Here is a 26748-nt window from a genome sequence, read left to right as displayed (position 1 = left end):
GAATCTGCAGCCCAGAAATATAAATATGTAAGCCAACAGAGATGGATCCAGATGACTAGCCGTGTCAGACTCAGGCGACACCGGGTAGATCAGTAGCTCTTGGCTCGGAATGAACCAACTAAACCTCCCTAGTCGAATCTTACAGTATCCCCAACTGCTACGCCGTGAGCAAAACTTCAACCATTCTTATAAAATTTCCAGCTGATAACAGCCATTCATAGTTGCGCGAATCGCTATGTATTCAGGCTAAAAACTTAGGAAACGAAACCACCACAAGCAGACATAAATAACATGACAAATTCCGAAACGTGCAATCCACAACTCAAGCCGTTGCATGTATCCCACTCAAGCTAAAGAAAACCCTAAAGAGTGATGTGTTTGGTGCCGAATGCTCATCACCCCGAGTATCCTCCAATTTACTCCTGCGCGTTGTTGAAACTCGCTTTAGAATATTCGACAGTCCCGTTTGCATAGACGTGGACGGAGGTGAGACGAGACTGTCCTTTAAAAATCTGACCAGAAGCGCGCAGATCTTTGTCTTTATGAGATGTATGAGGTTCTCCACTAGTAGTTTATCAGTGGATGATATGATTGAAGGATTGGGAATGGGTAACACACGCAAATTTGACTTTGTCAGCTCCAGTCAACTTCGAGTTTTTTCTCATCTTCGTGTTCAGTAGCTCCTCATATTCTGGGTGTGATTTGGTTCCCTCCCAGATGAACTCAAGAAGGGCTCTGGCGGTGGAAGAGAAAGTGCGGCGGATGTTGGTAGCTGTTTGTGACAATTAGTATTTGAAGGGGCTGGGCATGAGAATATAGAGTGAGAAGGGTGAGAAGGGTAAGACCTGAAATGCAGCAGCCCTTGCGGGCTCACCTCATAGTAGTGGTCCTTTGTATAAATGGGAGGGTATGGACAAGCAGGGATAGTGAATATAGGAAATTAAGCTCATACCCATCTTGAATCAATATAAAACAAAACCTATCGTATCGATGTAGATAATAGGAAAACGCTTGGGAATTGGGCGCCTTTTATTTTCCACTCATGTATTCCTGGGAGCACAGTCTGCATGTTTCCCAACACTAAATATAGAGAAAAGAGGAGAAAGTTCATTTCTATTTTGAGGCAGGCGGTTACCGGGTTTATTTTTGTTTCAGGAATTGATTCCAAGGTTCCTGGGCGGTTGCTTATCAAATTACTGATAGCCGCTGGGCCGACATCTCAGCCAATTGTATGGCAATCTCTCAGTGACTGTCACAATAGCCGCCATGTGTATTTTAGGTCAAAGACAGTCTGTAACTATAGGCAAGTGAGAAGAATCTAGCCTGCGACATTTTGAGTACTGTCGGTGGTTTGAGGTGATCGGAAATTCTCATCGAACTTCCAATTCCTACAGGACACCGACCGACCAGTGATCCATGCAAATCCTGCACCAGATAGTGCAGGGCCGCGGTCTGGGGCGAAGCCTTAAGGCAGTTGACTGGGCCAAGGGCACATAGTTGGTGAAAGGACGGCCGGTCATTCAGTAAATGCATTTCCAACAAAAGGCGATAGTATGTCAATCACGCCTTCTCAGCCTGCTGAGAGAACAGGAAAGACACCAATTCCGGTTCATTTCGCTTTCGTGCAGCCTCAACATCGGAGTCGGTGACTACCGCACCGCGGTCGCAAAGGAAGCGAGCCCGCTGCAATGCAATATCTAGCGCCAACCCAAATCAGTTTCAGTTTCAGATAGTGACCAGCATGCATGACGAACCGTGATCTGTTGTCTGCCGAATAACCGACAGTAAGGGGCGCCAGCTCGCCGAGCCAGCATTCACGTCCGCGCCACGCGCGAGGATATAATCGACATAGTCAAAACGGCCGCGGCTCACAGCGCAGCCCACCTGCGTCTCCCCACCGGGGCGGAAGATCCCCTTCGGCTCGACCCTCTGGAAGCAAGTGCGGTCGTGAGCCCAGAAGATTTCCGCGAGAGAGATGGAGCCTCGCGAGGCGGCGCAACGTAGTGATTCCCACGGCACCTCGACGCCGCCTGGGCCGAGGAAGGTGTCCCATAGGTAGCGGACGATGTGCTGCTGGTCTTTCCGGGTCGCACACCGTGCCCATAATGTTATTTGGCGCGTGCATGGTGAGGGGGTGCAGGGCGAGGAATGGCAGCAATATCGCAATTGGTCCTCTTCGGGGAGTGAGGGGATGTCATGCTCGAGGACAAGCTTGATCTGGTCAAGTTGGCCTGTGGCACACAGGGAGGTGATCTGGGATACAGATAGAGGCATTTCAAATTCTTCGTGGGATGGTGCCGGGATGAGGTCGGGTTGGCATGAATAACTCGAGGCTAAAGAGGCACTTGATACCTCCGTGTCCCCCACTTACCGCTTTCCCATGTCAAATTAGAAATCCGAATCGAGGCGAGTTTTACCTTGATCTGATTGTTCTAATAGAGTCAGCGGCGCACTGTTTCTGAATGATACTTTCTGTCTTTGACTAATGGGCGTAGAATACCTAGGATAGCAGTGGTACAAACCGCACTCAAAATAGCGTCAGAAGCAACTATTTCCGGTGACTATATATAAGGGTTGGGATGTAATAATCCACCGAGCATTAATTAATAACAGATGTAATCCGAATTTCACAGAAGATGAATCGACATCAATAGAGTGACTGTAAAGAAAAATACCTAATCATATATAATATTACACAGCAAAAATCAAACTTACTGCATCTTCTTGGGACTCCACACTATAATCTCGGAAGCAGAGCCCGTAAACGCCACCGAGGCAGCTCTAGATGTGCCAGAGGCCTGGATTGAGCTGGGGACGACGAAGACATGGAACTAGCCTCAAATTCTCCATCGGTAAGGTGACTCAATGCTAGAAAGGTGCTACCAGCGAAGCTGAGTAGAAACCAGAGCCATTATATCCGTCCCCGCCGGGATGAGTCTTGCTTGTACCTGGAAGGGATGCAGCAATCTCCTCCGCAGACACAGCACCTTCAGTCTCGGCCTCGATGATGTAACGAGTGGTCGCCACCGGGAAAGTGGCAGTGCTGGGATAGATTGTTGTTCCTGCAACGAGTGAACCTTCACCGTTGTTTAGTCGTACCTGGCCATGATTGTGAGGATGTCTGTGGCGTAGAAGACAAAAGCCCGGTACCTTCTTGACCATTTGTAAGAGCCGTAGTCGTGCCAGATATGTCTGCTTCTTTTGGTAATGGGGCAGACAGGTGTGCCCCACAACGGTCTCGATGGTATATGCAGGCATGGTTTCCGTAATATAGTAGGTTGTCTTGTGCGAGGCTGGGCAGTTTAGAACCCAAGATAGCCAGGCAGTCACAGTGTGTACTTCGATCGTATAACAGTGGACATGGTCATCTGTGGCCCAGCAGTGTTGACAGAATCCCACCAGCTGTGAGCGGGGACGTGGATGTTTCTGCTGCTGTGACGGAGCAGATTGTGGCTCCAGCGACCATGGTCTCAGTCGTCAGAATAGGTCTGCACTGGTTGGCAGGGCAGTCGGGGACAGATGCAGGGTATGTGGCCACTCTGCGTACTTGTGTAGTACTGACAGTGGACGTAGGGAGCTGGACCGTGGTCGAAGGAACGGGAGGGATTGAGTCAGTTCGAGGAGAAGCACTGAATAAAGACTCTGATCTGTTGAAATAAAATACTGGCTAGAACGAGACTGGGGTGTAACTGGAGGGGGTCTAGAAGAGATGATAGTGATCGAGATGAGAAGAAACAACTGCAGCCGAGGACAGATGCCCCGGTATGCCCGTCCCCTACTCCTGTCACGCATTCCAACTTGTTCAGGGCGACGAGCTCTTCCTGATGACAATAGCCCATGATAGGCGATATTCCAGAGCTAAGGATATTTTGACAACATTTAGGTACATCAATTTAAGCCCGTTGAGCAACATGGCATGTTATACCTTTGAACCAGAGTAGAGAAGAGAAGAACATCCACCGGACATCATACCCAGATCATGGAGACTTCGTCATTGTCAAGAGAACTGAAGACTTGGAAAAGATGAACCGATATGCACGATATGAAGATTGGCTACTGCTTCATTCAAGGAGCATCATGTTGGATTTTCTAGTCTCTTTCAGTGCTCTTCAAGAGAAACGAAAGTGCAGAATCAGATAGCTCCAGCATGCGTAAAGGAAAGGATGAATTTGAGGAAATGAAGAATTACGACCTGGCAAGATACTCCCAAGCTACTTAGATATATCTGATCATGATACTAGTTTCTGATGTCGGGTTCTGATCGCCCGTCATCTTTGTATGCTGTCCAGATGCAGACTCGCCAGTACGTCGTCAAGATATCTTCTCTGTTGTTCACGTCAGTGAAAGTGCATCCTCCCCAGAACCTCACAGCAACTACCCACGAAGCGAGAGACCCTACATCCTTCTCTACGTCATCTCTGCCTCACAACCTTCGGTATGTTTTCTCACCGGGGCCTCCCTCTCACGAGGACAATGATCCCAGCCAACACCACACCCCATCCAGAGCATGGCACGCCCGACGCGTATTCCAAATCCAACAACCCCAGCGCAAGTGGCGCCCGGTCCGGATCTCCATGTACACCACCTTGACACCAACGGCGCATAGAAACGTGGATTGGATGGACGCCGGCGCCCAAGACCCCGGTTTTCAGGATCAGACTCGTCGATGCGTAGCACTGTCTTACAACTCAGGCCATTCAACCGGGTCAGTGTGGGGGTTGCCGGGGATAGCAGTGTGCCCTATGCAATGCCGAATCCACCAGACAAGTCCTCAGCCGCGCCTCGGAGCATTTCCTCCAATCCAACGACGCTGTGGGGAGTGTCGAGTGTTGGTGGCTGATCATTCACGCCAATGGCAGCCGGCTACCAGCGCACCCTGGCAGAAGCCAATTCTGCGACGAACCTGTTCTGTTCAGACCGGGATATATACGCAGCCCTGCTCGGGTGCCCGTGTCCAAGAACAGGGTACGGTGCGGCGTTGCACTGGCGCCGTGGCTGGTCCCTTTGGCCCCCCCCGGGCAACATGCGTGCCGGAATGCATGTTACTGATCAGGATCCTATCAAAGGGATCAATTCCACCCTCCCTCATGATGGCTCATGCGACGATCGCACAATCCAGCCCGCCGGGGGTCCAGTGAGAGAGGGTTGGATGCACTGAGTGGGGGATGGTCACCGGATCCCCCTGCTCACCCCGGTGGTTCTTCTCTCTTTGGTCTCTTTTACCCCCTTCCTCTTTGTTGTCGGTGATGAAGGGGGGCTGGAAGTCAGACGAAGAGCCGGTATCAAAGCGAGAGACAAAGCTCCAAAGCATCGGAGATGGTCCGGGGCGCAGCCACGTGGGGTGCGGGGGTGAGATCGGGTATTGTCGGTGCTGATGATTGCAAGGGGAAAAAAAGTCAAGGATGGAATAGGTTGGATGGCATTGGCTGGTCAGACCGGGTGGGAGATGGAGAAGAGGCATTGTGCACGAGGAGATTGCAGCGGGATGGACAAAGTCACGGAGCCGATACCGCTCCATCGCCAAGCCAGGAGCAACCGCACCCTCCACGCTTGAAAGCACGCTGCACCTCACCAGAAGCACAATCACATTGAAGCATGAGCTGGACTCGGCCGCGTCTACATGCTTCGACCATTCAGGAAGGAGCTCGCCGGCCACTCATTGGCCGACGCCCAACTCCAATCCGTCAGCTTGCATGCCCTGAAACGGTTTGCTCTGCATGCTCCATGCAGCCAATGGATCCCGTGAGGCAACCCAAACCCACGCGATCTAGCGCCAACTGATATCACTCAGGTCTGCGCCTAGCACCGCTTAGGCAGGAGCCGGGTTGGGCGATGATGCCGTCGTGCAGCATCGGAGATGCAAGGATGCACGGGGGATTGGGTGTATTACGCCGTACGCGGAGAACGGCAGATGTCGCCCACACCGCACACGCGTTGCTACGCAGACGTGCCTGACCTTGATCTTCCTGGATCTAACTCGATCTTACCGCTGAGTGAATACTGACGCTGACATTCTCCAGGTCTATTCGTGGATAACTATGTATGTACATCGTCCCCTGTGAGATGTCGGGTGACTCAGCTGAAGAAAATCCCTCCAGCGCCCCGTTTCCGTCGCCGTTCTCCGTTCCTACAGGCTAGAATCGGGTGGAAACACGGGTTCATGGTCATTCCATCATGACTTGTCGGTCTCGGCCTGAGGTAGACTCGCAACAGAGTCCAATGGGGCAAATTGAAGGAGAGTGGGGAAGACGAGCAGGCTGTGAGGCTCTGCTTCGCTGTTTGCGCACGGGAGCGGAATTCCGCCCGGGCTTTCCATACCATACACGAGCGATTTGTAATTGCAAATCTGATCGTGACCTGATGCAGGATGGATCGTTAGAGCTTACTGTGAGGACAGTCGAACCGACATGGATCACATCGCAGATGGAGCTCAGCTTTTTCGCAATGCGCATTGTCTGATTCGCCGCCCGAGTGCGTGATCGCCGTGCCAGATCGAGGCTGTTGATATGCGACGCCGTCTCCCTTGCACCCAGAAGCGAAATAAAAAAAAAAAAAAAAACACACCTCGCAATGAATGCATCAACGACTTCTAGTGTCTCATACACGGATTTGGGGTCTGCAGACCCCATGTGGCGCTAATCCCTTGTCGGCACGGAGAACACCGATATGATACTCCTATATATGGAGATGCCAAGCGGTCAAAGGGAGCAGGTGGAACTCGGACCCGCGAGAGAGTCAAGTCCGGGTCGAACGATGCTGCAGAGTTGGGGGCGAACCATAGTCGGGTGTAGTTACGAGTAGGCTGTCAACATCTCGTTTCCTAGATGTGGGCAGCCGGGCCACAGCTGGATGATCGCTTCCGGCTTCATTCGGCGAGACAGGGTCGGCAGTGGAGCCCGAATGCCGTGTCAGCCACGACCGAGCATTGGTCCAGTCAAAGACAACAATCCCACCTGCCCAAGGCGCTGTCCACGACGAGCCCGTGAAGAAGGTGACCTGCTCAACTGGGCATAGTCGGGCGTCTGGCAGCTGTCATCGCGGGATGCGACCTCAATATCGAAAGATGCGACACCACACCTCCTCCATCTCTCCATGGAGGGTTGCCAGCGTCCAACAGCCCAGACGAAGGTCGTCGACGACCCCCCGTTAAACCTATGCAAGGGCCGCCTTCACCCGGCGCTACGGTCCCGAGGCAGCGGTGCGCGGTGTGATGGTTAAAGCATTAGTCCTCGCCCTAGAGAGGGTCGTCAGTGCCGTCAGTGCCTGTGTGGCCGCCCATTGGTTCGAGACTGACCAAGTGTCAAGCCACCGCGTGGTGGAAACTCTGCAGGCTGCATCCTTGATTGATCGCCCCTTCCCCCGGCCACGCCTACAATGGGTATCTTCAGTGGACTTGGTCGCTTGTGGCCCTGCCCAGATGATCAGGATCATGATTCAATCACGCCTCGCGGCTGCCCTCCTTTGTGCTTCCGTGCGGTCTGTTCTTCGTGCGCACGGGTGTGGTATGTTATTATTCGCCTTGTCTCACTCTCATTCCATGGGGTCGGCCATAATACCTAGGAGACTATAGTAGTAGTGGTATCTCTTAGTGACATCTACCAGCATCCACGGATATACAGTTAATACAGTCTCGCCACACAATGGATGAGACAGTCAAATACGTACGATGGACAGCAGAAGAACCCCTCTCGCCCGACAGGATTTTCCTGGCCTCAGACCTTCCCACAACAAGTCAGTTTGAATTTTGACTTTTTATGACTTCCTCTCTTCTGCACGGCAACGCGGCATCTCTCACGATCATCCCGGACCACAACATCCAGCTCCACAGCCCGATGCTCAGAGTCCCGGGTCTGCGCGTCGGCCTGAAGGAAGCCTCGTGGGGTTGTGCGTCCATGGACGGGCATTCAGCGCACCGGGCAGTGTCGCGACGAGGCGCCGGATTATCAGGGGCCGCCTTTACTTCGTCGAGACGGATATTAGGATTGTCGTTGCCCTTGTCATGACAATAGTATTGTCATGACTGCGCCACCAGGAGTCCTCCTATAATATAGATATGATTGTACCTTACGGTACGATAGTGCGGTAGCACGAAACAATTATGCGGTTTCACTTTTTTCTTTCAATCTGTTCTGGCAGTTGTCCGACAGGACTTTTCAGTGCGGTTGAGCGGGTGTTTGTGGATTACCCAATAGAGGATAAATGTGCGCCCCAATGAGAGGCGGCGAGTAGCATCTCCGACGGTTAGCGGGTCCGTTAATCTAATTTGTGGCGTGGCACGCGCGACCATGTCGTCTTTTTTTCTGCTCGGAGATCATGGTTCATCTGACACGGCGCCTTCGGACGCGCTAGTCTCAGCGAGGGAGTGGATGAATAGATGAATAGGAGACAAGCAGTGGGCATCAACAGTGCTTTCTAGTCGGATCGGCCGAGTTCGGCAGCGTCGAGGACAGATGTATTTTCTGTAACATGGAATGCATGGCCAAGTAAAGAAAAAGAAACATAATCCAGGCCGAATGAGTCCATCTGCACCGTCCTGCGTCGACGACCCCGGCCCCCATGCAGAAAGGAAGATCACCGCGTGTGCGGACTGTCTGAGCAGGATGTGATCCGAGCTCCCGCTTCTGCACTGGATGTTCCAGAACCACGTGTTGCTTAGTGCGTCGGGCGCTCGAGTGGCGCGGGGACCGCCTTTCATGGCGCTCATGGCTGATTTTTCCTGGGCTCGGGGGACGAACCGAGTTAGTTTAGTGCCATAGCCAGAGCCGGAGGGGGGTGGCTCAAATGATGCAGTAGTCGGAGAATGGTGATAGCCGACTTCGATATACATTATGTCGGACTAATTTGGCCATTGATTATTATTGCCAAGAAATAATAATACAGTCGTTGATTTGACCACGATAGACACGGGCCAAATAAGCCGCGTACGGACTGGGTAAGTCCGAAGACTCCACCGGCGCCTGAAGGAATCGTGCGAGTCGTGTGAAGAAGATCCGCGGGAGAGCGTACGGTAATGAGAATACGCAGAACAGCCCTTGCGCCAGATGAGGCAATAGCCTCAAAATAGTACTTTCCAGCGTGTTGCCCGTCCACGCGGAGGCCGGTGTGTCCCGCCGGTCCGTTCAAGCAGAACCACGGACGAGCATCGTGAAGGACCGGGAGTCGATGTATGTATGTAGTTAGTGATAGTGCTGGTGGCTGATATCCTTCCTCCCCGAGACACTTGGCCCGAACGGGACAACCTCAGTTTCCTAGGGCGGAATAGTGACGGGGGAGGATAAGTGGGATTGCTGAGTAGTGTATGGCATGCTCAGCCTTTACCACCTGGACACGCTGGTCGCACGCTGTCGAACATCAAGGCAATGGGAATTCGCGGGCTCCACGCATGCTGATTGGCCCCCTCGCTTATCGGTTATGTCTCCTGCTCATTCGCCGGTCGATCAGTTCCAGAAGCGTGAAATCCGGAGAGCGCCTTTTGCATTTACCGCTTCTGGTATTGGTATAGGCCTGTCACCTCCGTGGAGGGCTCTAGACTGGATGTGGTAATTGTTGAACTGCGATCTTAGAGCTGTGTGAGGGCGCTTTGTTATGCAAGTCATTTCTTTCTTTTCTTTGTTCTCTGCTTCCGGGGTGCCGTGCCAATAATCGCCAATAATGCGCTCATTGCTTCTTTGATGTATTCGTGTGGTCACCGGCCATCGCCGGATTCATCCCATCCCTACCGATCATGTCCAGATTACACGATACCCGTAAAAGATCTGGGCCACATGGCGGACGCGCCGACTGCGAACTGAGCAGGAGGTGCGAAGTGGGGTCGGCCAAGTGGATGAAAGGCTGTCGTGAGGAATCATCATTACCACTGGCAGAATCCGATCGGAGCCCTGCACAGGCGAATCGGGTGCATTGTATGCGGCTGAAAGCTCGGATCCGAACGGGTCGTTTTGGCGGCACTTCTCGAGTTGTATACAGCACGTATTTTCGCGACGTGGTGGAGCAAGTCACCAACATACAGAATCTGCCGTTCTTCGGCGAGGGACAAGTCCAGTGTCAGCACTACCGCTGGCCATCGCATTCCTTCTTGCCTAGTCTGCACTTTTGGGCCCAACATGAGATCCACGGGACTCGTGTGTGGCGTAGTACTAGGCATTATACGTGCGAACGCGTGCAATCAGCATGGCCCGCCGAATGGGACAACAGGAATCTGGGGCGTTTCCCATGGTGCGACCCTTCGCGAATGAGAAGTTGTCGGTCCAGCCGCTACGTTGGCAGCCCCCAGTCCGACTCTGGCGCGGATGAATGTCGGACTCCTTGCTCCATATATACGCGGTGGTCGCGAGAGAGATGACATGCGGGTTCGACAATCCTCTTTTTTGGGTTGATTCTCTTATGGTTGTTTCTGTGAGTGAATCGGAATCTCGGCACGCCCGAGAAGTCTATAGATGCGGGTTGGCCTCTGGTGTGCTGATGGTTCGCCCGGTCGGGATGTTCTGAAACCGCTGCTATCATACTAATTGCCGGGAGACGCATCATCTCATCGCGACTATCACGATGATCGCTCCGCCCCTCTCGCGGAGGGATGTATGTATAGTCAGGACTCCGATACTACTGTGGGGGTAGCCATCGAGCGCTCTTTGTCTCCCGCCCCCTCCTTCTCCCCAATGCGCACACATTTTGCGCAGTGACTGCGCAACATTTCAAGCAGGGGTCCCAATCCATCCATGCGTGGGAACCAACGCATATGGGATGACCAGTCGCATCGACCCGACGTAGATATTTATTTTTTTTTCCTCTTTTCTTACCGACGGACCTGTTTGGTTTTCTTGTGCGCGACCGTCCGGTTTCCAATCCGGCATAGGATCTCTGTGGGGTTGGTCGCCTGATTCTAGGTATGGTGAGCACAGCAGCCCATCGAGCATATCCATCGTAAGGTGTCCAAGGTACGAAAGATGGATGCGTGAGTTGCGGGTCTCCGTAGATTGCATGGCGTGCTCTAGCACAATCAAATCAAACCGCGCTGGTAGCGAGTTGCAGCCGGCGGCTATCGCTAGTGGAGTGGCACAGGGACATGGGAGGCATGGCGTTGCCCATGGCGTTCCGTGGCTGCTGACCCTGGACTTGTTGCGCAGGGCGGAGCAGCTGCGAGAAGAAAGTACATACGAGAACGACTCCGCTCCGTACGGAGTCCACTCGAGGCGCTTCCCCATTAGACCTTGGGTTCGACCAAGCTCGATAGGCCTCGTCGAACAAAGACATCGCAGAGGACCACGATCGGGCAAGCCGATCCGATCGACACCGCGGGTAGCTCAGCCCATCACAGAAATCCTGGCAACGCGATTGCTGATTGGGTGGCCGTGGTCAATTTCTTCTTTTCTTTTAGATCTGTAAGAGGCTGCCACGTTCCACCCTGGGGAAGGCCCTGCTCGCCGTTTAGGCAGGATCAGGATGCAACATGCATATCATGACTCGTAGCGGTGAATAATGTGATGACCCGCCCATCCAGTGCATCCATGGAACCGAGTTGCGATGGTCTCGGTGACGTTCGGGGCGCGCTTGTACCGACGGGGCAAGAGACTCGGGTCACATGACTGCGCTGCGCTGCGGCTACGCGACTAACGCCGCTCTGCAACGCGATGATTGGAGCCGGTGGAGATGGCAGACAAAGAGCTGCACGGAGTGTTTTTTTAGTCTGGGGGCCATGTTGATCTTGATCTGCACGGAGCCGGGAGCTCGAGCCGGTCGAGGCTTGAGAGGAGAGAGACAAAGAAGTAACGTTGACCAGATGCAACCGTGACAGGGGGGTTGAGACGATTGGACTCAATTTTCATCTCTCCTAGTGCCGTTGGTCCCTTTTCGCGTCTTCGGTTTTCCTTTTGGTGGGAGAGGAAGATGGGATGGGAACGGCGTCTCCCCCCATTCTCTTCAGCATCTTCTTCACGGCAACCCCAAGCAATCTCAGGGCCGTTGCGCCCACTGAAGAGCGATCGTCGCGGATCAGAGTTAATCACGATAACGGAGAAGATCGCTGGACTTGACATCACGCGACGTGTGTCTCTCTCTGCCGCTTCCAGGGGGCTTTGCTGAAACGATCCGATGTCAACAAGTGGAGTGGATTATTTGAGTGGGGGAAAGGAAGCTCTGGATACGTCGACTTACTGACTCGTGGAACTCGCTAACGCTCTCACGATGCATGATGCCTGCAATGGAAATCCTCCCCCCCCTCTTGCCGCTTTCGGTGCAAATGGCGCAGTCACTGTGCCCGTTGGGCCTCGCAGGTGCTGCTGACTCCATCGCATCCCTCGATCGCCTTCCTCGAGGCCCGTTTTTCCACCCCCAATGCACATCATCCCCGCGCGTCGGCTGTTTGGATCAATGAGCGCCGCGGATTCAACCGTGGTTCGCCAGTCCAATCGCCTCAGGGCCCTCGAGCCGACCGGGTCGTTGCCAGAATTGAGGCAAGTGGACTTGGAGAGGAGCGTGAGCTCGAGATGTGATACTCGGTACGATACAGATCTGGTCAGCATACCAACGGTTGCCAAATGCAAATGCGTTGGCAGACGCAATTTCCCCACTCGCTGCATCTGAGGCCAAATTGAGCCCGCATTAGCTCGGCGCTCTCATTCGCTGCATCGACCCGGGACCACGGCGTGCGTCGCAACTGATGACTTCCATTCTTCCAATAGACGCCGTGCGTTGGTGTTGGTTTTTTCCCCCCCTCGTGGAGCTCGCGATCGCACGACGCTGTTTTGCCTTTTCCGCTCGATATCGGCGACTCGGCCCATCTCGCGATCACAGTCTTCAACGTCTGGGAGCGTCTTCCCCACTTTGCCTACAGAGACGATTTGGTCTGTTCACAAGAAACTCAGACACGGCCGCGAGTCAGAGATGGGCGATTTCTGATTCTGCATGATAATCTTTCGTGCTCAAGGGCTCCGGATTGGCTCGTAGCCCTGCCCAATCTGATCCCTGTCACGTCCATCGTCGCCCTCTACCTATCAGCGGCGTGTGCGACTAGGCCGACATTTTAATTTTTTTTTTTTTTTTTTTTTGTTTCTGGCTTCCTGTCGGCAGCTGCGCTTCGCCTCGCGCACTTCTTCCTGTCCTGGTGGTGTACACCCATCTTTTGCTTTTGTCCGGATACAAGGTGCGTCGCTCTACTCATATCAAGGCTGAAGTGATGAAGAAATCTCCGCTGTCTACGTCGAGGCCTATCCGCGCATCCCCACAATAGGTAATTTGTCATTCGGTGGAAAAGGTTAATGCAGAACTAAGTTACTTTCAGATTGGCATTTCTAGCATTTTTGTAGGGTGGATTTCCCCCCCGCGTGCGCGTTCTCCCCGATTCCCGGTGGATTGCACCGAGGGTTCAAGGGGACCAGAGTACGAGGGACGCGGAAGTTGCAGAAACTGGAAAATAACAGACCAAAAAGCAAGAAAACAGAAAAATCTCACAGGGAAGCAAAAAAGAAAAAGAAACGATCGGCTGAGAGATTGTGTCATCGCTGGGGAAAAGAAAAACCCGTTCCACCAAACACAAAAAATTGCCGCGTCGAGACAAAGAAGGGGAGAAGGTGTACATGTATCAAAAAAAAGAAATATTGATAGATTAAAAAAATTCCAGAAATTCAATAAATTCAAAAACTGGCCGATCACTCACAGAAATTACCCGATCCAAGCAACAACTCAACGCCGGCCTGGCCGTCGATCGCCACCGGCCTTCTTCACGGGATTTGAGATATCAATTTCGACAGTGGCGAACGAGAGCGAAACCTCCTTGTCGGACTTGGAGGGTGTAGTCCGGACTCGCCGGTCCCATCCAGCGAAAGTACCCTTTTTTTTAATTGTCCAATTTTTTTTTAATGTATTTCTTTTTACTTCTCCGGGGGTGGAACCTGCGAACCACCCCTGCTAAGTCCGTTAGCTATTAGCCCCAAGGAGTCTCGGTGTCCACGACGGTATCCGCGGTACGGCGATTCTATACAGGGCTATACAGGGGGGGCCAAAGGAGCGACAACCAGCCCGACCCAGGCAGTCGGTACGCTGCACCCAACAGCGCTGTTAGTCTGGCCCTATTTACGGAGTCCTTTCGTCGCATTTAAGCCCGTGTGCTCCAGGTGATCTTGACCATTCTCTCGATCTATAAACCTTGCCTCTTCTGCTCAAACCCGGGGGTGTGAGATCTTATACTTCGATCTATCCTCCCCCTCCATCCCACCTCTGAAGCCCTTGAATTGCTTCATTGATTAGATTGGGCTGCAGACTGCAGATACCTGGATTATTACTTTTTATCTCTTATTGTTCACCGTGAACACATCCGGCACTGAGAGCTTGAGGCACCCATCGGCCGAGTTGCGCCGCGATCTATAACATCCCTCCCACACGTTCTCCTTCTATCGCCTAGCACCGAATAAAACAATGGAGATGCGCACCGACACATACACACAGCTGCCATCCACGCGGCAAAGCCGCATGAAAATCGACTCGCTGCTGAACCCGCCCACCGACGATGGCGAGTACTTCACGGCGACGAGCTCACCCTACACGCAACATGCGAGCCTGGCATCCTCCTCACACGGCACCAGCTACTCACAAGCCCCCGGCTACCCACCCAGTCCCAACCAGTACTGGTACGGACGATATCAGGGCTACCACGACGCCAGCCCCGGGGCAACCTCAACAGCCACCACACACGCCAGCAGCACCAGCAGCACCAGCCTGAACCCGCAACACCACCACCACCACATGTTCCTCTCCTACCGGCCCTCCGGCCCAGGCTCCACGCACTCCAGCCCCGACCCGTACCGGCCGCGCGAGCGCTACGACTCCGTCTCCAGCAGCTCCAGCACCAACGGCACCGACCGCCGGCGCCCGCCGCGCCCCAAGTACGAGGAGGAGGAGATGTACTTCATCTGGTACCACCGCGTCGACCTGTGCCAGGAGTGGAAAGAGGTGCGCGAGAGCTTCAACCGCCAGTTCCCCAGCCGCCAGCGCCGCGGCTTCCAGGGCATCCAGTGCAAGTTCTACCGCTTCATCAAGGAGAAGAAGTGCCCGACGCTGCGCGAGCAGCGCCGCATGCGCGACGGCGAGTTCCTGCGCGAGGGCGCCGCGCTGGGCGCCGACTCGGGCGCGCCGCGCTTCGGCGTCGTCGAGTGGGCGAATGTCTGGTATCCGTGGATGCGCGAGGAGCGCGACGGTACACCGCGCCAGCCAACGTCATGAGATTTCTTCCTTTTTTGTTTTTGTTTTTTTTTTTTTTTTTTTTTTTTTTTTCTTTCGGGATGCTCTTGCCGAGGTGATGTTTCTATAATGGCTGGAGAGGCTCTCTGGGTTTGCGTTTTACAAGATACCTCATTGGCGTTATGTGATGTCCAGGCTTGGACGCATGGGTTTTTTTGTTGCTTCTGAATGGGTCTGGGAGGGTCTCTGCTTTTGGTTGTTTCTGCAGGCTTTCTGTTTGCTGCCTTTCTCCCTCAATGTCTTTTTACACATCTATATCTACACCTACATCTACATCTACAGATTACGGACATAGTCAATGACAGATCCTAGACCAATCCGTCTTCTGCTCGGCTCACCAAGCCCATTCGCACGTCGAACCCTGAGCGAGTCGCGCATCGTCTCCAAACCTACCCCGAGTCAACCATACGACGCATGCGGCGCAGCCAATTGACGCCGAACGGAGCAATCTCTCCGTGTCCCGGAAATGCGCGTTGTCAGCCTTGTGTCAGACGGAATTCCGCGCCGGTGGAGCACGCGTGCTCCATTGTGGCGTCCGTCCGGACAGCTAGGCAGGAATCGCCGTAAACGGGAAGAGGAAAGGGGAGCAGGAGCAGGAATTGTGCAGAGTCAGTCAATGATGATCTGTCTCCGTGCAAGACACGCAGATCCCGCGCACGTCCCGGGTGTATTTGTATTTCCTGACTACATATCTCCATGGATATAGGGTTGGATGGTAGATGTCAGACCAGGGAGACACATGCTCTGCACCGCCAGAGGCAATGCGCTAGGCCCGGAATCGTATTCTTCGAGTCGCGGGCCCCGCTGCCGCGTGCGCATCCTTCACGGCGTCCCTGCCTTCTTCGCCGTTTCTCCCGCTTCCATCCTCCATTCCTGCCACCCCCGGGGCCGTTAGCGGCCTCGCGCCTGGGGGCCGAGGGTGATTGGGTCAGACAGAGAGTGAGCGGACGCTTGGCGATAGTCCGGGATCGTGCAAGGCGAGAAAGGGGTGGCTCACACGTGGCTGCCGAGGATGATCGGACGAGCTACTCCATCCTGCGGATATCCAGATATCATTATATACTTAATATCAGGTGGACGGCGTGCATCTCGAGGTGCGCAGCGGTGCACAGCTGAGGACCAGACAGACAGGGACAGAGACATGTCTTCTGCTGAAGGCACAAGTCAACATGACTCGCGAGAAGCCGTCGACGAACGGTGACGCGCGCGGTGGAGATGCACGATCGAGAATCACTGCCCAAGCGTCTACGTGAAGATTCGCAGCAGACCCCGAAGCCTGGCACTCGACCCCCAAATCCATGACGATCACGACTGCCCCTGAGAGAGGGAAACCTCTTCGAACAGGATGTCCCGGGTTCCACCGTTTGTTTCATCAGCCACCCTTGCATCCTTCTTCCTTTGCCATGTCAGCTGTAACCGGCTATGCAACGGCGTTATATACGTGCACACGGAGCGTAGTGCATGTACGACCGCCCGATCTTCAGCCTCCGGCCTGACATTGCCGCGTGGCAGGGTGAGGCTGCACGTTGCATGTTGCACGTTGCACGTCACAGCAAGTCGCCATCCCATCGTCGAAGGATCGATCCGTCTGGACGCTCCGGCTGCGCTGGTCCAGTCGGATCCCGCCCCTGTGCTCATCCTCCGCCGTGAATAATGACGCGAGAGCCGGTTACGGGTGATCCGACGATCGCCGCCGCGATCATCGTCCATGATCAATGATCTCCGGGTAGACTATTGGGGGCGTGTCTCAGCCTCATCGGCTCGCGGCGGACTGACCCCAGCCTCTTGTGGTCCCCTTCCCCTTTTGCAAGATGCACTAGCGCGACGGCGCGCGTAAGGTGGCCCGGGGCGAGCGACAGGAGTCTGTATACTCAATACAGATACATCTAGAACTGGAAAATGAATGTATTATTCAGCTTGACCGTGGGAATTGGAGATTTGGGGGCCGTCGCGGGATATGTCAGTTCATACTGGAATGGGAGCTCCGCGGTGGAGACGCGATGGCAGGGCGTACGCGTCCCGAGCTGTCGATGTCGAGAGAGTCGTGCAAAATGTCCGGGGAAGCGAATAGTGATGTGTCGTGACTGCGGTACTGGTCAACTTGCCGCGTAGTATGTAACAGGATATGTCGGAGCTACGTGCTGCCATGTTGAAGAGACGAATTGCGCTGCTGATTCGCCCGCAAGGCTCGCATGGCTGCTCCACTTGGAATGGCAGTCGAGGTGGGCCAATCTGACATGACGATTGAAAATCCATCACTTCCGTATGGAATCCTCGTCATTGCCAAGGTGATGGATGTCCAGAATTAGGCATTCCACGTTGTCCTGGTCCCATAGTATCTCGTATTCAGCGCGTGGTCGCCGACGAATCGCCGAGTATTCACGGCGATTTACATACTCGAAATCATCTCGAGTGAGTCCTTGCGTAGCTGGGTCTGTGCCCTCGACACCGCAACTTCGGTGGTACAGAGACCTATACCTCGATACTAATTGAGTGTGTAGACGGAGTCCGTTCCGCCAAGTGTGTCCACTCGACTAACGACTCGGTACAGAGTCTGTCTTGCCGAGTATCGTACTAGCGATGCTAGATCCTAGAACTGGTATTAGTCACTCCAATGATCCCCATCGTCGGAGCCGACGGTATCAGCACTAGCAGCTCCGGCTGCTTTCCCGGATCGACTAGCAAGATCGCCTCGAACGACGGAGTCCTTACTATCCACCCTACTACTTCCGACTTACTCTTCACGGATCGCTGTGTCTTCCTGGTGGAGTGGTGGCGCCATGTGGACTGATACATGGTTGGGGCCGAGTGATGGCTGCGATGTCGAGTCTTTGCGAGCATTGCCTTGTTTGGGTCCGTTGGTCTTGGTGATGGACCGGAGGACAGATGGAGGCCTTGATGGTGGACACTGTACAGGAGATGACGGCGGCACCGAGTGGTGTCCGGGATATCTCGACTCGGCGAATATCCCGGCGTCCCTGTGATGAACAGGATGACGGTGCCACAACCCACCTCCGCGGATCCAGGGAGTTACCCTTGCCCAGCTCGTTTCCAGAGAATGATGCTGCGCTGCGCTGCGGTGTAAGAAAGTGAGGTGCATTCTGCGACGATTCCAAACAAACACGAGGGGCGAGGGGCTACGACCAAACGAAGCAAACGATGTCGTGGTTTAAAACCACAGATTGCATTGAGTCGGATCCTTTCCTACCTAGGTGATGAGTTGATCACTAAGTGAGGTTCCATCTCAAAATTCAAACCCTCCAGAAATGCTCAACCAGAAGTCCCTGCATCAAGCCATGCCCAGCATGCACTCTTAGTGTCCTCCTCGCTGCTCCCCTCGCCGGCTGGTCGTTTGGAACAACCAGCAAAGTCATGCGCGCCAGGCAGACAGGCCTACGGGCGGCTCACTCGCTGGTGACTTACTCGTTGGGGCCTCGCTCGACGGCGACAGCCGGCAACAGAGGCTCGACGGCGACGGCCGACAACATGGGCGATGCTGCGACGCTGTTCGCGTGGAAGCCCCTGGCAAGACCACACCTGATGGTCCAACATGGTCAGTACACACCCACATCTCCACCACGACGAGCCAGGAAAGGGTCAGCTTACGGGTCAGGCAGGAAGTTAGCATGAGTGCCAATCCAGCCAGGCTGCAGAAGGCGGCGCATCATGGCATGTCCATGCTCGATCTTGCAGAAGAAGTAATAAGCGCGGTGCGGCTGGGGGTTCATCAGTCAGCTCACTGGATCCCATCTCGCCAGAAGGGAATGAGACGCATAAGTCCAATCTCGTGACAACGTACCTTGCCATGCTCCAAGTGGTACACCATGTGGTCAAGAGCCAGATCCTGAGCAACAGTTTCGAGCTCCTGAATGGTCTTGCTTACGGGGACATCGACGTACACGACGCGGGTGTTGCCAGCACCGATGCGGCTCCTCAGCGCCTGGGACACAACCTCGCAGACTTCCAAGTCAAGATGGATGACGTGGGTGCCGATGCGAATGCCGGGAGCGTAGGTTTCATAGTACTGCTCGCAGTCATGGGCTTCCAGGAAATCGACTTTCACTTCGCCGGCCATCTCGCTCCAGATGCGCTCAATGTCACCGCCGTGGACCAGGCACAGCATGTCATTCATCTTGGCCCAGGCCGGCACATTCGTGAAGACGATACGACGGTGCACGAATCCAGTAGGGGGCTGCAAAGTTGGGAAGTCATCCCCCATCTGCATAGTACGCCAATGAGCCATGAATTCCTCGGGCTCACGGACGCCACGAAAGACGTCGCACATAGGGTTGAATATTCCAAACGTGTTCAAAGGGTCCTCGAATAAATCGTCATCGTCAGTGTCCGAGAGCTGCATCGCATTAGCAGGAGCCTAGTGTGACATCAACAAGCTTTCAGGATATGGAAGGACCCAACCCCAAGAAGGCCATGGCGGAGGTTCTGATGAGGAAGCGGAGATTCTATCATAATGACAGAGTCTCCAGGATCAGGCAGACTGGAAGTGGCTACGAGGGGCGTTCAACGTACCTTTTTGACGAGACTGTTGGTTGCAAGTCCCTCGGCGGGCTGGTTCATGGCGGGCTGGTTCACAGCATTGGCAGCGGAGTCCTCGGGCTTAGCAGTCACCTCATCAGAAGCCCAAATGCTCTTGGACAGAGGCTGAGGCTCGCGCTGCTTGCACCACTCACGAACGACCTCGTGAAGGGTCTTCTGGGCATGGAGGAGCTCATCCATCTTGGCCGAGGTAATAGGCTCAAAGCGGCAGGGGTTTGCGATAGAAGTGACCATCATAGGCAAGAATGGGAACGTATTTGGGAAGACGAGACGAGGGGTTGAGGTGTGTGAAGAAAACGACTCGAGGGGGGGGAGAGTGGTGAGAAGCGGGTCCCTAAGTGAGGATCAGGAGCTGCAACGGCGGCAAACGAAGCATGGCGTGCGCAACGAGAGGCATCAACTCCAGCGGATTGCTACTATCCTAGAATTGGATTCTAACTCAGCCCCTAATCTAACCCAGCTCACGAGAACCTCGCTGTTCTCGACATTGTTTGTGCCCGGTGTCAGTCACTGCCGGATAGTTGCTTATTTGAGAAGCCGGAACCCGCGGTCTACAAATATGAAGATATGGATTACCGGCATGAAATCGAAACGGTGATGAAGAGAATTCACCAAGCCAGTCCGACGTGTTTTTGAAGCTTTCATGCTATAGATCGTCGATGGTATCTAGGGTTCGGTGATGCACGTGAGCACCGGTCCCCGTTCTATTCTCACAAGTTTGCCTCGCGCTTGCTGTTCTGTCCATTCTCCGAGTACCATTATACCATAATGAGCCCGGGTGCTTTATTGAGGTATTCTCTGGCGGCTTATGGTAGGAACAACAATCTCCATATCTTGGTGTGCTGCTCGCTGCCTGGAACCCGGCGTTGCCTAATTCCAGTTGACATTTTCGGCCTATTTGAATTATCAGTATATGGCTGGAATGGACTGTATTTTCGCCAAGTTATTACATACAGGTTGGAGTTACCCACAGTATACGGTCTGACGATAATCTATAATAGATAGAAAGACCCCAAAAGCCGGCAAACCACTTCCAGTTTTATCTCTCGGTTCCATGGTTGAAGTTCAAGATTAATCTGTCACCAACCAGGCAGTGACGTAGCTGCGGCCGAGTTGTATGGGCCGCAATACTTAGGTCTCCCCGCATTTCCCCAACTCGAGTCTTCTCATTCTCTCCCGATTGTTCTTCTCTTTGCTTTTGTCCCGGCCGACACGCATTATTCGTTGGGTGGTATCCAGGTGTATATATAACTAGATACTGGCATTGCTCGCCACTTCCCCACCTCCACTACCCCAGCATCACTCTATCGCCGTCGCCATCACCGCCATGTCGCAATTCAAGCTCGTCAATTCCCATGAGCCCTCCCCTGGCGATGGCACTCCGCCTGCAGAGTTCACACTCAATGCGAAACCTTCCACAGACGTCTGGAGCAAGCCCCCCTCCACCCACAGCTTCAACGCGCCGATCCTCTACCAAAGTGTCCCGCTGCAATCCTTCAAGCGCGCCCGCGTAGCCTTCAACGCCCTGTGGCAGAAGCAGTATGACCAGGGTGGCCTGATTATCGTCCTCAATGCCGCGAACGGCGGCAAGAAATGGGTCAAGGCTGGCATCGAGCTCACCCATGGCAAGCCGCACCTCAGTGTTGTCGCCAAAGATCGCTGGGCGGACTGGAGCTTGCTCCCGGTGCCCTCGGGGGCCCAGCTGCAACGCTGAAGCTGGTCCGCGAGGTGGATGACAGTCTCTGGATTTATCTCGTGGAGGGCGTGCAAAAGTCGCCGATTCGGGAGGTGACCTGGCTGTTCCAGGAGGATGTGCAGGAGTGCTGGGTGGGTGTGTATGCGGCGCGCCCATCTGCGGATGGCGGGGAGCTGCCGGTCAACTTTGGACATTTGATGATCGATCTTGCATGAGTGGATGGGACATGATACCTTATGAGAATATAAGCCTTGGCCTGCAATATACGAAACCCCTTGGTGGGTTCGATATGGCTTCAGACAAACTGGCTCAAATAGTCTTCAGAACCGAGATATGTACGTGGTGATCTGGAGTATGGTAGCAGGGCACGAGTTATGGGATCAGAGAGCCAATCCAAATGCTTTCTAACTCAGCTGGCGATATAGCGGGCCATTCAAATTATCCACGACCCTCTCAGTCTTAAGATGCAGACAAGTATCCGGTTAGTCCAGACATAGCGCTTTCCGTTTCCCGCTGTCTCAAAGACACTGGCTTCTCTGTCGCCGCAGCGGAGACATGGGCCCAGATCCCAGTGGGCAGTGTAGGCGAGAGTGAATAGGGGCCGATCCTGCGGGCGTACAGGATGATCACCCGCGAAAGTGGAGATCGACGGTGACTCTGAAGAATGACACAAGGATGGCAGATGGAGGACAAAGAGCATCACGCGTATGCCGGCTATAGATGAAGGGGGATAGTATCCACTATGGAACACTTCGGGTTGTTTCATACCATTTGGTAGGTGAGTCCACCTGAATAGGCCACGATGCAGCTATCTGACTATATATATCCAAGCGACGACAGGAAAGTAAAAGAACTCGGAGAATTCCCAATTCGCAAGCCTGTTAAACTCCCACGTGCCTGGTTGAAGGTTGTGCAGCGTCACAGTCTTGTTGCACGATGCCGCAAGGGGGTGAGATTGCATCGATCTATGTATGTCGGAACTGCAGTGTACAGCTGAGCAGCTGAATGCATCCATACCAACAGACACGGAGTAGTACATGGAGATAGTAAGGAAGAAAAAGCCTCATCCCCGTCATAACGCCCACCTATTATGGCCCCACCAGTGAAAAATCCCAAGGATGCGACAGCAGCGGCTCCAACCGACGAACCAACACCCATTCCAGCATCTTATCGATCAATCATATCTGATGCCGAGGAATTAGTCGCGAAATGGTCGCTGGACTCTCCCGTAAGCAAGGGTGACTTCCGGCCTTCTCCGCCCTACGTAAGAACGAAGAACGGAAACGTGCCTGACGTCTTGCCACGCTCCACTTCTCTCTCTCCCATTCCCCATTTCCCTCTCTTTCGCTCAATCGCCGCCACTTTCCTGACAGATCGCGTCCCGATCGACGACTCCAGTCAAGGTGCATGCGCCTGCCGGAATGCTGGGCCGCGCTGAGTTCGGACCGCGCCTCTCGCCTCGTCTTCACCTGCAATAACCCCATCGACGTGCATAAGTGCGACCGACGATCGCGCTCGGTTTCACCTCACAGCGCAGCCTGTCCACCAGGCCGCAAGTTTTGACCCAGCCGGTTTCCCATTCCAGCTGGGCGCTCCTCTCTTCATCCTCCAGGAAGCACGCCAGGGCGGATCTACCCATCCGATTCCCTGCGCCGCGCGTGACACTGAAGGCTCGGCGGCCGACGGAGCGCATAGTCTGGATGGGCAGGTTATCGACTACCGCGCTTGCCTGGGTTCTCTACACATTCTGTCTTGCGGCACCCCCATCTTTTACTCTCTTTCTGATTCGTGTCTCTTTCTTTCTTCTCCTGATCGCCTTGCTGATTCGCTGGTTTGTCGTGTTTGCTTTTTTCCTTATTGGCGGTGGACTTGACTGGCTCAGGTCGCCCCCAAAGAAGACCCCCCTTGGAGACGCGGTGCCTAAGCGGTGTTTTCCAACAAGATTACCGTCCCCTTTTATGCAATACGCCTGCCGTTGTCGCTGTTTCATGTTGCAGGAACTCTCTTCGATGCTCCCGCTGTCCGTCTCGGTTTTGTTTTCTACCAAGATCACCGCCTGTTGCGGATGTCGTCCTATCTCTCTCTCGCTTTACGCTCCCTATCCCAGATCAGTATATGGACTGCCCTCCAGAACGCCGTGATCGCATAAACCATCGAGCTTGCGGGGCACACATCGGCCACGGAGATGCCACTTCTCGACGCCCGCTCCGGTCCGTCATACGGTGCTATTGAATCATCGGAGCGCGAAATGGAACACGAGCAGGATCAGTTGTTGCAGGAGGGGTATGAGACGGAGGACGAGTCGAGCGGTGTCTCGACTCTGGATGAGGCGCAGGAAGGAGTGCGGAAAATCGAGGCGATTAACATGACCTGGACCACGCGGTCCTTGATTGTGGCCTACGTCAGGTTCGTGTGGCTTGCAGCGTGCCCCTGCCGGTGATAATCGACCCCGCTGACTTGGCGCAAAGTATATTCCTCATGGCTTTCTGCACGTCCCTGGAGGGACAGACGGTCATGTCCTTGTCGGCCTATGCGACAAGTGCCTTTAGTAGGCATTCATTGATTTCGACGGTCCTCGTGGTGCAAAATGTCGTCAATGGTGAGACTCCTCTGTCGTGCCACCACCGAAACTCAATCATCAGGAGCAGGCCCGCTAACGACTCCCCAGCTGTCATCAAACCCCCGATGGCAAAGATCGCCGACGTCTTCGGTCGGTTTGAAGCTTTTTGTCTGAGTATTCTGATATACGTTCTGGGATATGTGCAGATGGCTGCCTCGAACAGCGTGCAAGCCTACGCTTCCGCCCAGATCTTTTACTCCGCCGGCTCGACGGGATTGCAGATCCTCCAACAAGTCTTCATCGCCGACAGTAGTGACCTGTTAAACCGTGCCTTTCTGGCACTTCTACCGGAGTTCCCCTTCCTAATCACCGTGTGGCTCGGGCCGACTATCGCGGGTGCCGTGCTTCGGACAAGCTCGTGGCGATGGGGTTATGGCATGTGGGCAATCATACTGCCTGCTGCTTTCTTGCCGCTCGCTCTCTCGCTGCTTCTGAACCAGCGCAAAGCCCGAAGACTGAATCTGATTAAGCCGTCACGGCGCCATCGACGTAAGAGCCTGGTCAGCATCCTTAGGCGCACATGGTACGATCTGGACGTTGGCGGACTGATGTTGCTCTCTGCCGCTCTCACATTATTGTTGGTGCCTCTCACGCTGGCTGCCAATACTAATGGTGGATGGAAGAATGCGAGCATCATCGTGATGATGGTGGTGGGTGTTTTATGCCTGCTCGTCTTGCCGTTCTACGAATGCTCGAAGAAGTTGGCGCCGAAGCCTTTGCTCTCTCTGCATCTCCTTCGCCAACGAACAGCTCTCGCGGGCTGTGCGTTAGCTTTTTGGTATTTTAGTATGTGCCCTGGTCCTTGGTTTCACATTTCATCACTCGCGACCCGAGACTGACCCAACCCCTAGTGGCATTCTATTTTTCGGTTCAGCCATATCTTTATTCCTATCTCCAAGTCGTTCAGGACTACGACGTTGCCACCGCTGGCCGGGTCACTCAAACCTTTGCTTTTACATCTACCATCGCTGCCTTTGGCGTGTCGATTCTTATTAAATATACCCGACGCTACCGAATCTTTGTGACCATCGGCTGTGTGATTTATATGATCGGTCTCGCTCTGATGCTGCTCTGCCGTGGGGAAGGGGCGTCTCACTTGCAAGTCCTAGGCACTCAGGTTATGGTCGGCTGTGGCGGCGGTCTGTTGAACGTCCCCGTGCAGCTGGGCGTGCAGGCCTCGGCGAGTCACCAGGAGGTCGCGGCGGCCACGGCAATGTTCCTCACCTCCATGGAGATGGGCGGGGCTATCGGCGCTGCCGTCTCCGGCGCCATCTGGTCCCATTTTATTCCCAAAAAGCTCCAGGATTACCTCCCGGAAGAGACCAAGTCTCAGGCCGGCGAGATCTTCGGCAAGCTGACCAAGGCTCTGGAGTACCCCATGGGATCACCAACCCGCAATGCCATTAACCGCTCCTACCAGGAAACCATGAACCGACTTCTCACGTTGGCTCTTCTCGTCACCCTGCCGCTCATCCCCCTTAGTCTTGTGATGGTGGACTATAAGCTGGACAAGGTGGGTGGTTTATCAATGACGCGGACAGTTGCTTTGGACCATCATGACTGACACCCTTCTAGATGAGCCCCAACAATAATGACGATAGTACAGAAAGCCCCCCACCGGCCGAGTCGGAGCGAGAGCCTGATGCCCGCCACCGTAAACGAACCTGAGGGCGTTGGCCCCGCGTGTGCATGGCTGAGTGCACACGGAAGCCATGACTCTACGACCGCATTTGATTTCGCGTCCTTTTTTTTTTCTATTGACGATTCTTCATCAGCACCATATTTCCCTGCATTTTGCATCTCGACAGACCCAGCAAGCCGGCGTTGTGATTCTTGTCGTACTGAGTATCTTGCGCGGGCTGATTCGTGCCTGATCTGCATATACTCTTGTTGGGGATGATGGCCCCAGTTGATCTTTTCATTTGCATCTGGCGTTGTTGATTTCCAAGCTGTAGATGCATCTTCCCGAGAATGTAACCGGTCTGATCTGATAGAAGATAAGAGAAACACATTCCACTTGAAACAACTCTGGACCCCTGGATCCACTCCCAACATGGTATTGCGGAAGGTACTTGATGGATGCTAGGTTCTGATCGGCATGCAGGCGGCTTTCTGGCCTAGCACAGCGCCTGGGTCTATTTCCAGGCCCGACTTGAGACTAGAAGCCGGCTAGAAAATTCCGATGCAGGCGGGCTGCCGTGCAGAAACGGATGGCGATCGGGGTGCGTGGACCTCCTGGATACGCCTAGCTCACAAATTGGACGATGAAGCTGGTTGGGCTCGGGGTGGTGCTGGAAGAACTAGAAGAAGCTCGACAACTTCCAGTCGTCCCTTCACACAGAGTCCACCCCAGTTTTCCACGAGGCGTGCTCATGCTTCCAGGCGGCTAACACCCTCTGCGCGCCCATCACCAGAATCCAGGTCCCTACCCGCGCACATCCCAGCCCAGCCCGATCAATTCTATCAATATTATGCGGTAGGCCTATGCAGGAGACACCCTGGATCTGCGATTGAGTGCTATTCCAAAGCCTACCCCTACACCCTGATGCATTTTGGGACCTAATCACTCCCTCCCTCCTCAATGAAGCATGCCCTCCTTATTTACCCCATCCACACAGTCCCCTCCCATATAAGCTCACCATAAATT

The 26748-nt window shown here is 54.1% G+C and overlaps 8 protein-coding genes across 8 annotated transcripts; 3 read left to right on the top strand and 5 right to left on the bottom strand.

Moving 5' to 3' along the window:
- Positions 1-1560: 1560 nt before the first annotated feature.
- N7459_005232 (uncharacterized protein) lies at positions 1561-2274 on the bottom strand (the record flags this gene model as incomplete). The annotated part of the gene is made up of 2 exons (XM_056944416.1): positions 1561-1697; positions 1755-2274. 2 exons carry the CDS (start codon positions 2272-2274, stop codon positions 1561-1563), a joined length of 657 nt encoding a protein of 218 aa, XP_056801299.1.
- A 594-nt stretch (positions 2275-2868) lies between these two features.
- N7459_005231 (uncharacterized protein) lies at positions 2869-3107 on the bottom strand (the record flags this gene model as incomplete). Its single annotated transcript, XM_056944415.1, has 2 exons — positions 2869-3043; positions 3100-3107. 2 exons carry the CDS (start codon positions 3105-3107, stop codon positions 2869-2871), a joined length of 183 nt encoding a protein of 60 aa, XP_056801298.1.
- A 3065-nt stretch (positions 3108-6172) lies between these two features.
- Positions 6173-6452, bottom strand: N7459_005230 (uncharacterized protein; the record flags this gene model as incomplete). The annotated part of the gene is made up of 2 exons (XM_056944414.1): positions 6173-6346; positions 6387-6452. 2 exons carry the CDS (start codon positions 6450-6452, stop codon positions 6173-6175), a joined length of 240 nt encoding a protein of 79 aa, XP_056801297.1.
- A 4549-nt stretch (positions 6453-11001) lies between these two features.
- On the bottom strand, positions 11002-11250 carry N7459_005229 (uncharacterized protein; the record flags this gene model as incomplete). The annotated part of the gene is made up of 2 exons (XM_056944413.1): positions 11002-11133; positions 11155-11250. 2 exons carry the CDS (start codon positions 11248-11250, stop codon positions 11002-11004), a joined length of 228 nt encoding a protein of 75 aa, XP_056801296.1.
- Positions 11251-14409: 3159 nt separating this feature from the next.
- Positions 14410-15213, top strand: N7459_005228 (uncharacterized protein; the record flags this gene model as incomplete). The annotated part of the gene is made up of 1 exon (XM_056944412.1): positions 14410-15213. One exon carries the CDS (start codon positions 14410-14412, stop codon positions 15211-15213), a length of 804 nt encoding a protein of 267 aa, XP_056801295.1.
- Positions 15214-17965: 2752 nt separating this feature from the next.
- On the bottom strand, positions 17966-20022 carry N7459_005227 (uncharacterized protein; the record flags this gene model as incomplete). Its single annotated transcript, XM_056944411.1, has 5 exons — positions 17966-18209; positions 18655-18768; positions 18838-18947; positions 19031-19582; positions 19759-20022. 5 exons carry the CDS (start codon positions 20020-20022, stop codon positions 17966-17968), a joined length of 1284 nt encoding a protein of 427 aa, XP_056801294.1.
- A 1090-nt stretch (positions 20023-21112) lies between these two features.
- N7459_005226 (uncharacterized protein) lies at positions 21113-21696 on the top strand (the record flags this gene model as incomplete). The annotated part of the gene is made up of 2 exons (XM_056944410.1): positions 21113-21469; positions 21502-21696. The coding sequence occupies 2 exons, from the start codon at positions 21113-21115 to the stop codon at positions 21694-21696; spliced, it is 552 nt and encodes a 183-aa protein (XP_056801293.1).
- Positions 21697-23666: 1970 nt separating this feature from the next.
- mirC (siderochrome-iron transporter MirC) lies at positions 23667-25665 on the top strand (the record flags this gene model as incomplete). Its single annotated transcript, XM_056944409.1, has 3 exons — positions 23667-23887; positions 23950-24887; positions 24953-25665. The coding sequence occupies 3 exons, from the start codon at positions 23667-23669 to the stop codon at positions 25663-25665; spliced, it is 1872 nt and encodes a 623-aa protein (XP_056801292.1).
- Between the last annotated feature and the right edge of the window lie 1083 nt (positions 25666-26748).

Source organism: Penicillium hispanicum (genome assembly GCF_028827665.1).
Source record: "Penicillium hispanicum strain IBT 35686 chromosome Unknown utg000004l_segment0_segment0, whole genome shotgun sequence".
NCBI classification, from domain to species: Eukaryota; Fungi; Ascomycota; class Eurotiomycetes; order Eurotiales; family Aspergillaceae; genus Penicillium; species Penicillium hispanicum.
Note: the sequence above shows the minus strand (reverse complement) of the source record. Positions and strands in the feature narration are given on the sequence as shown.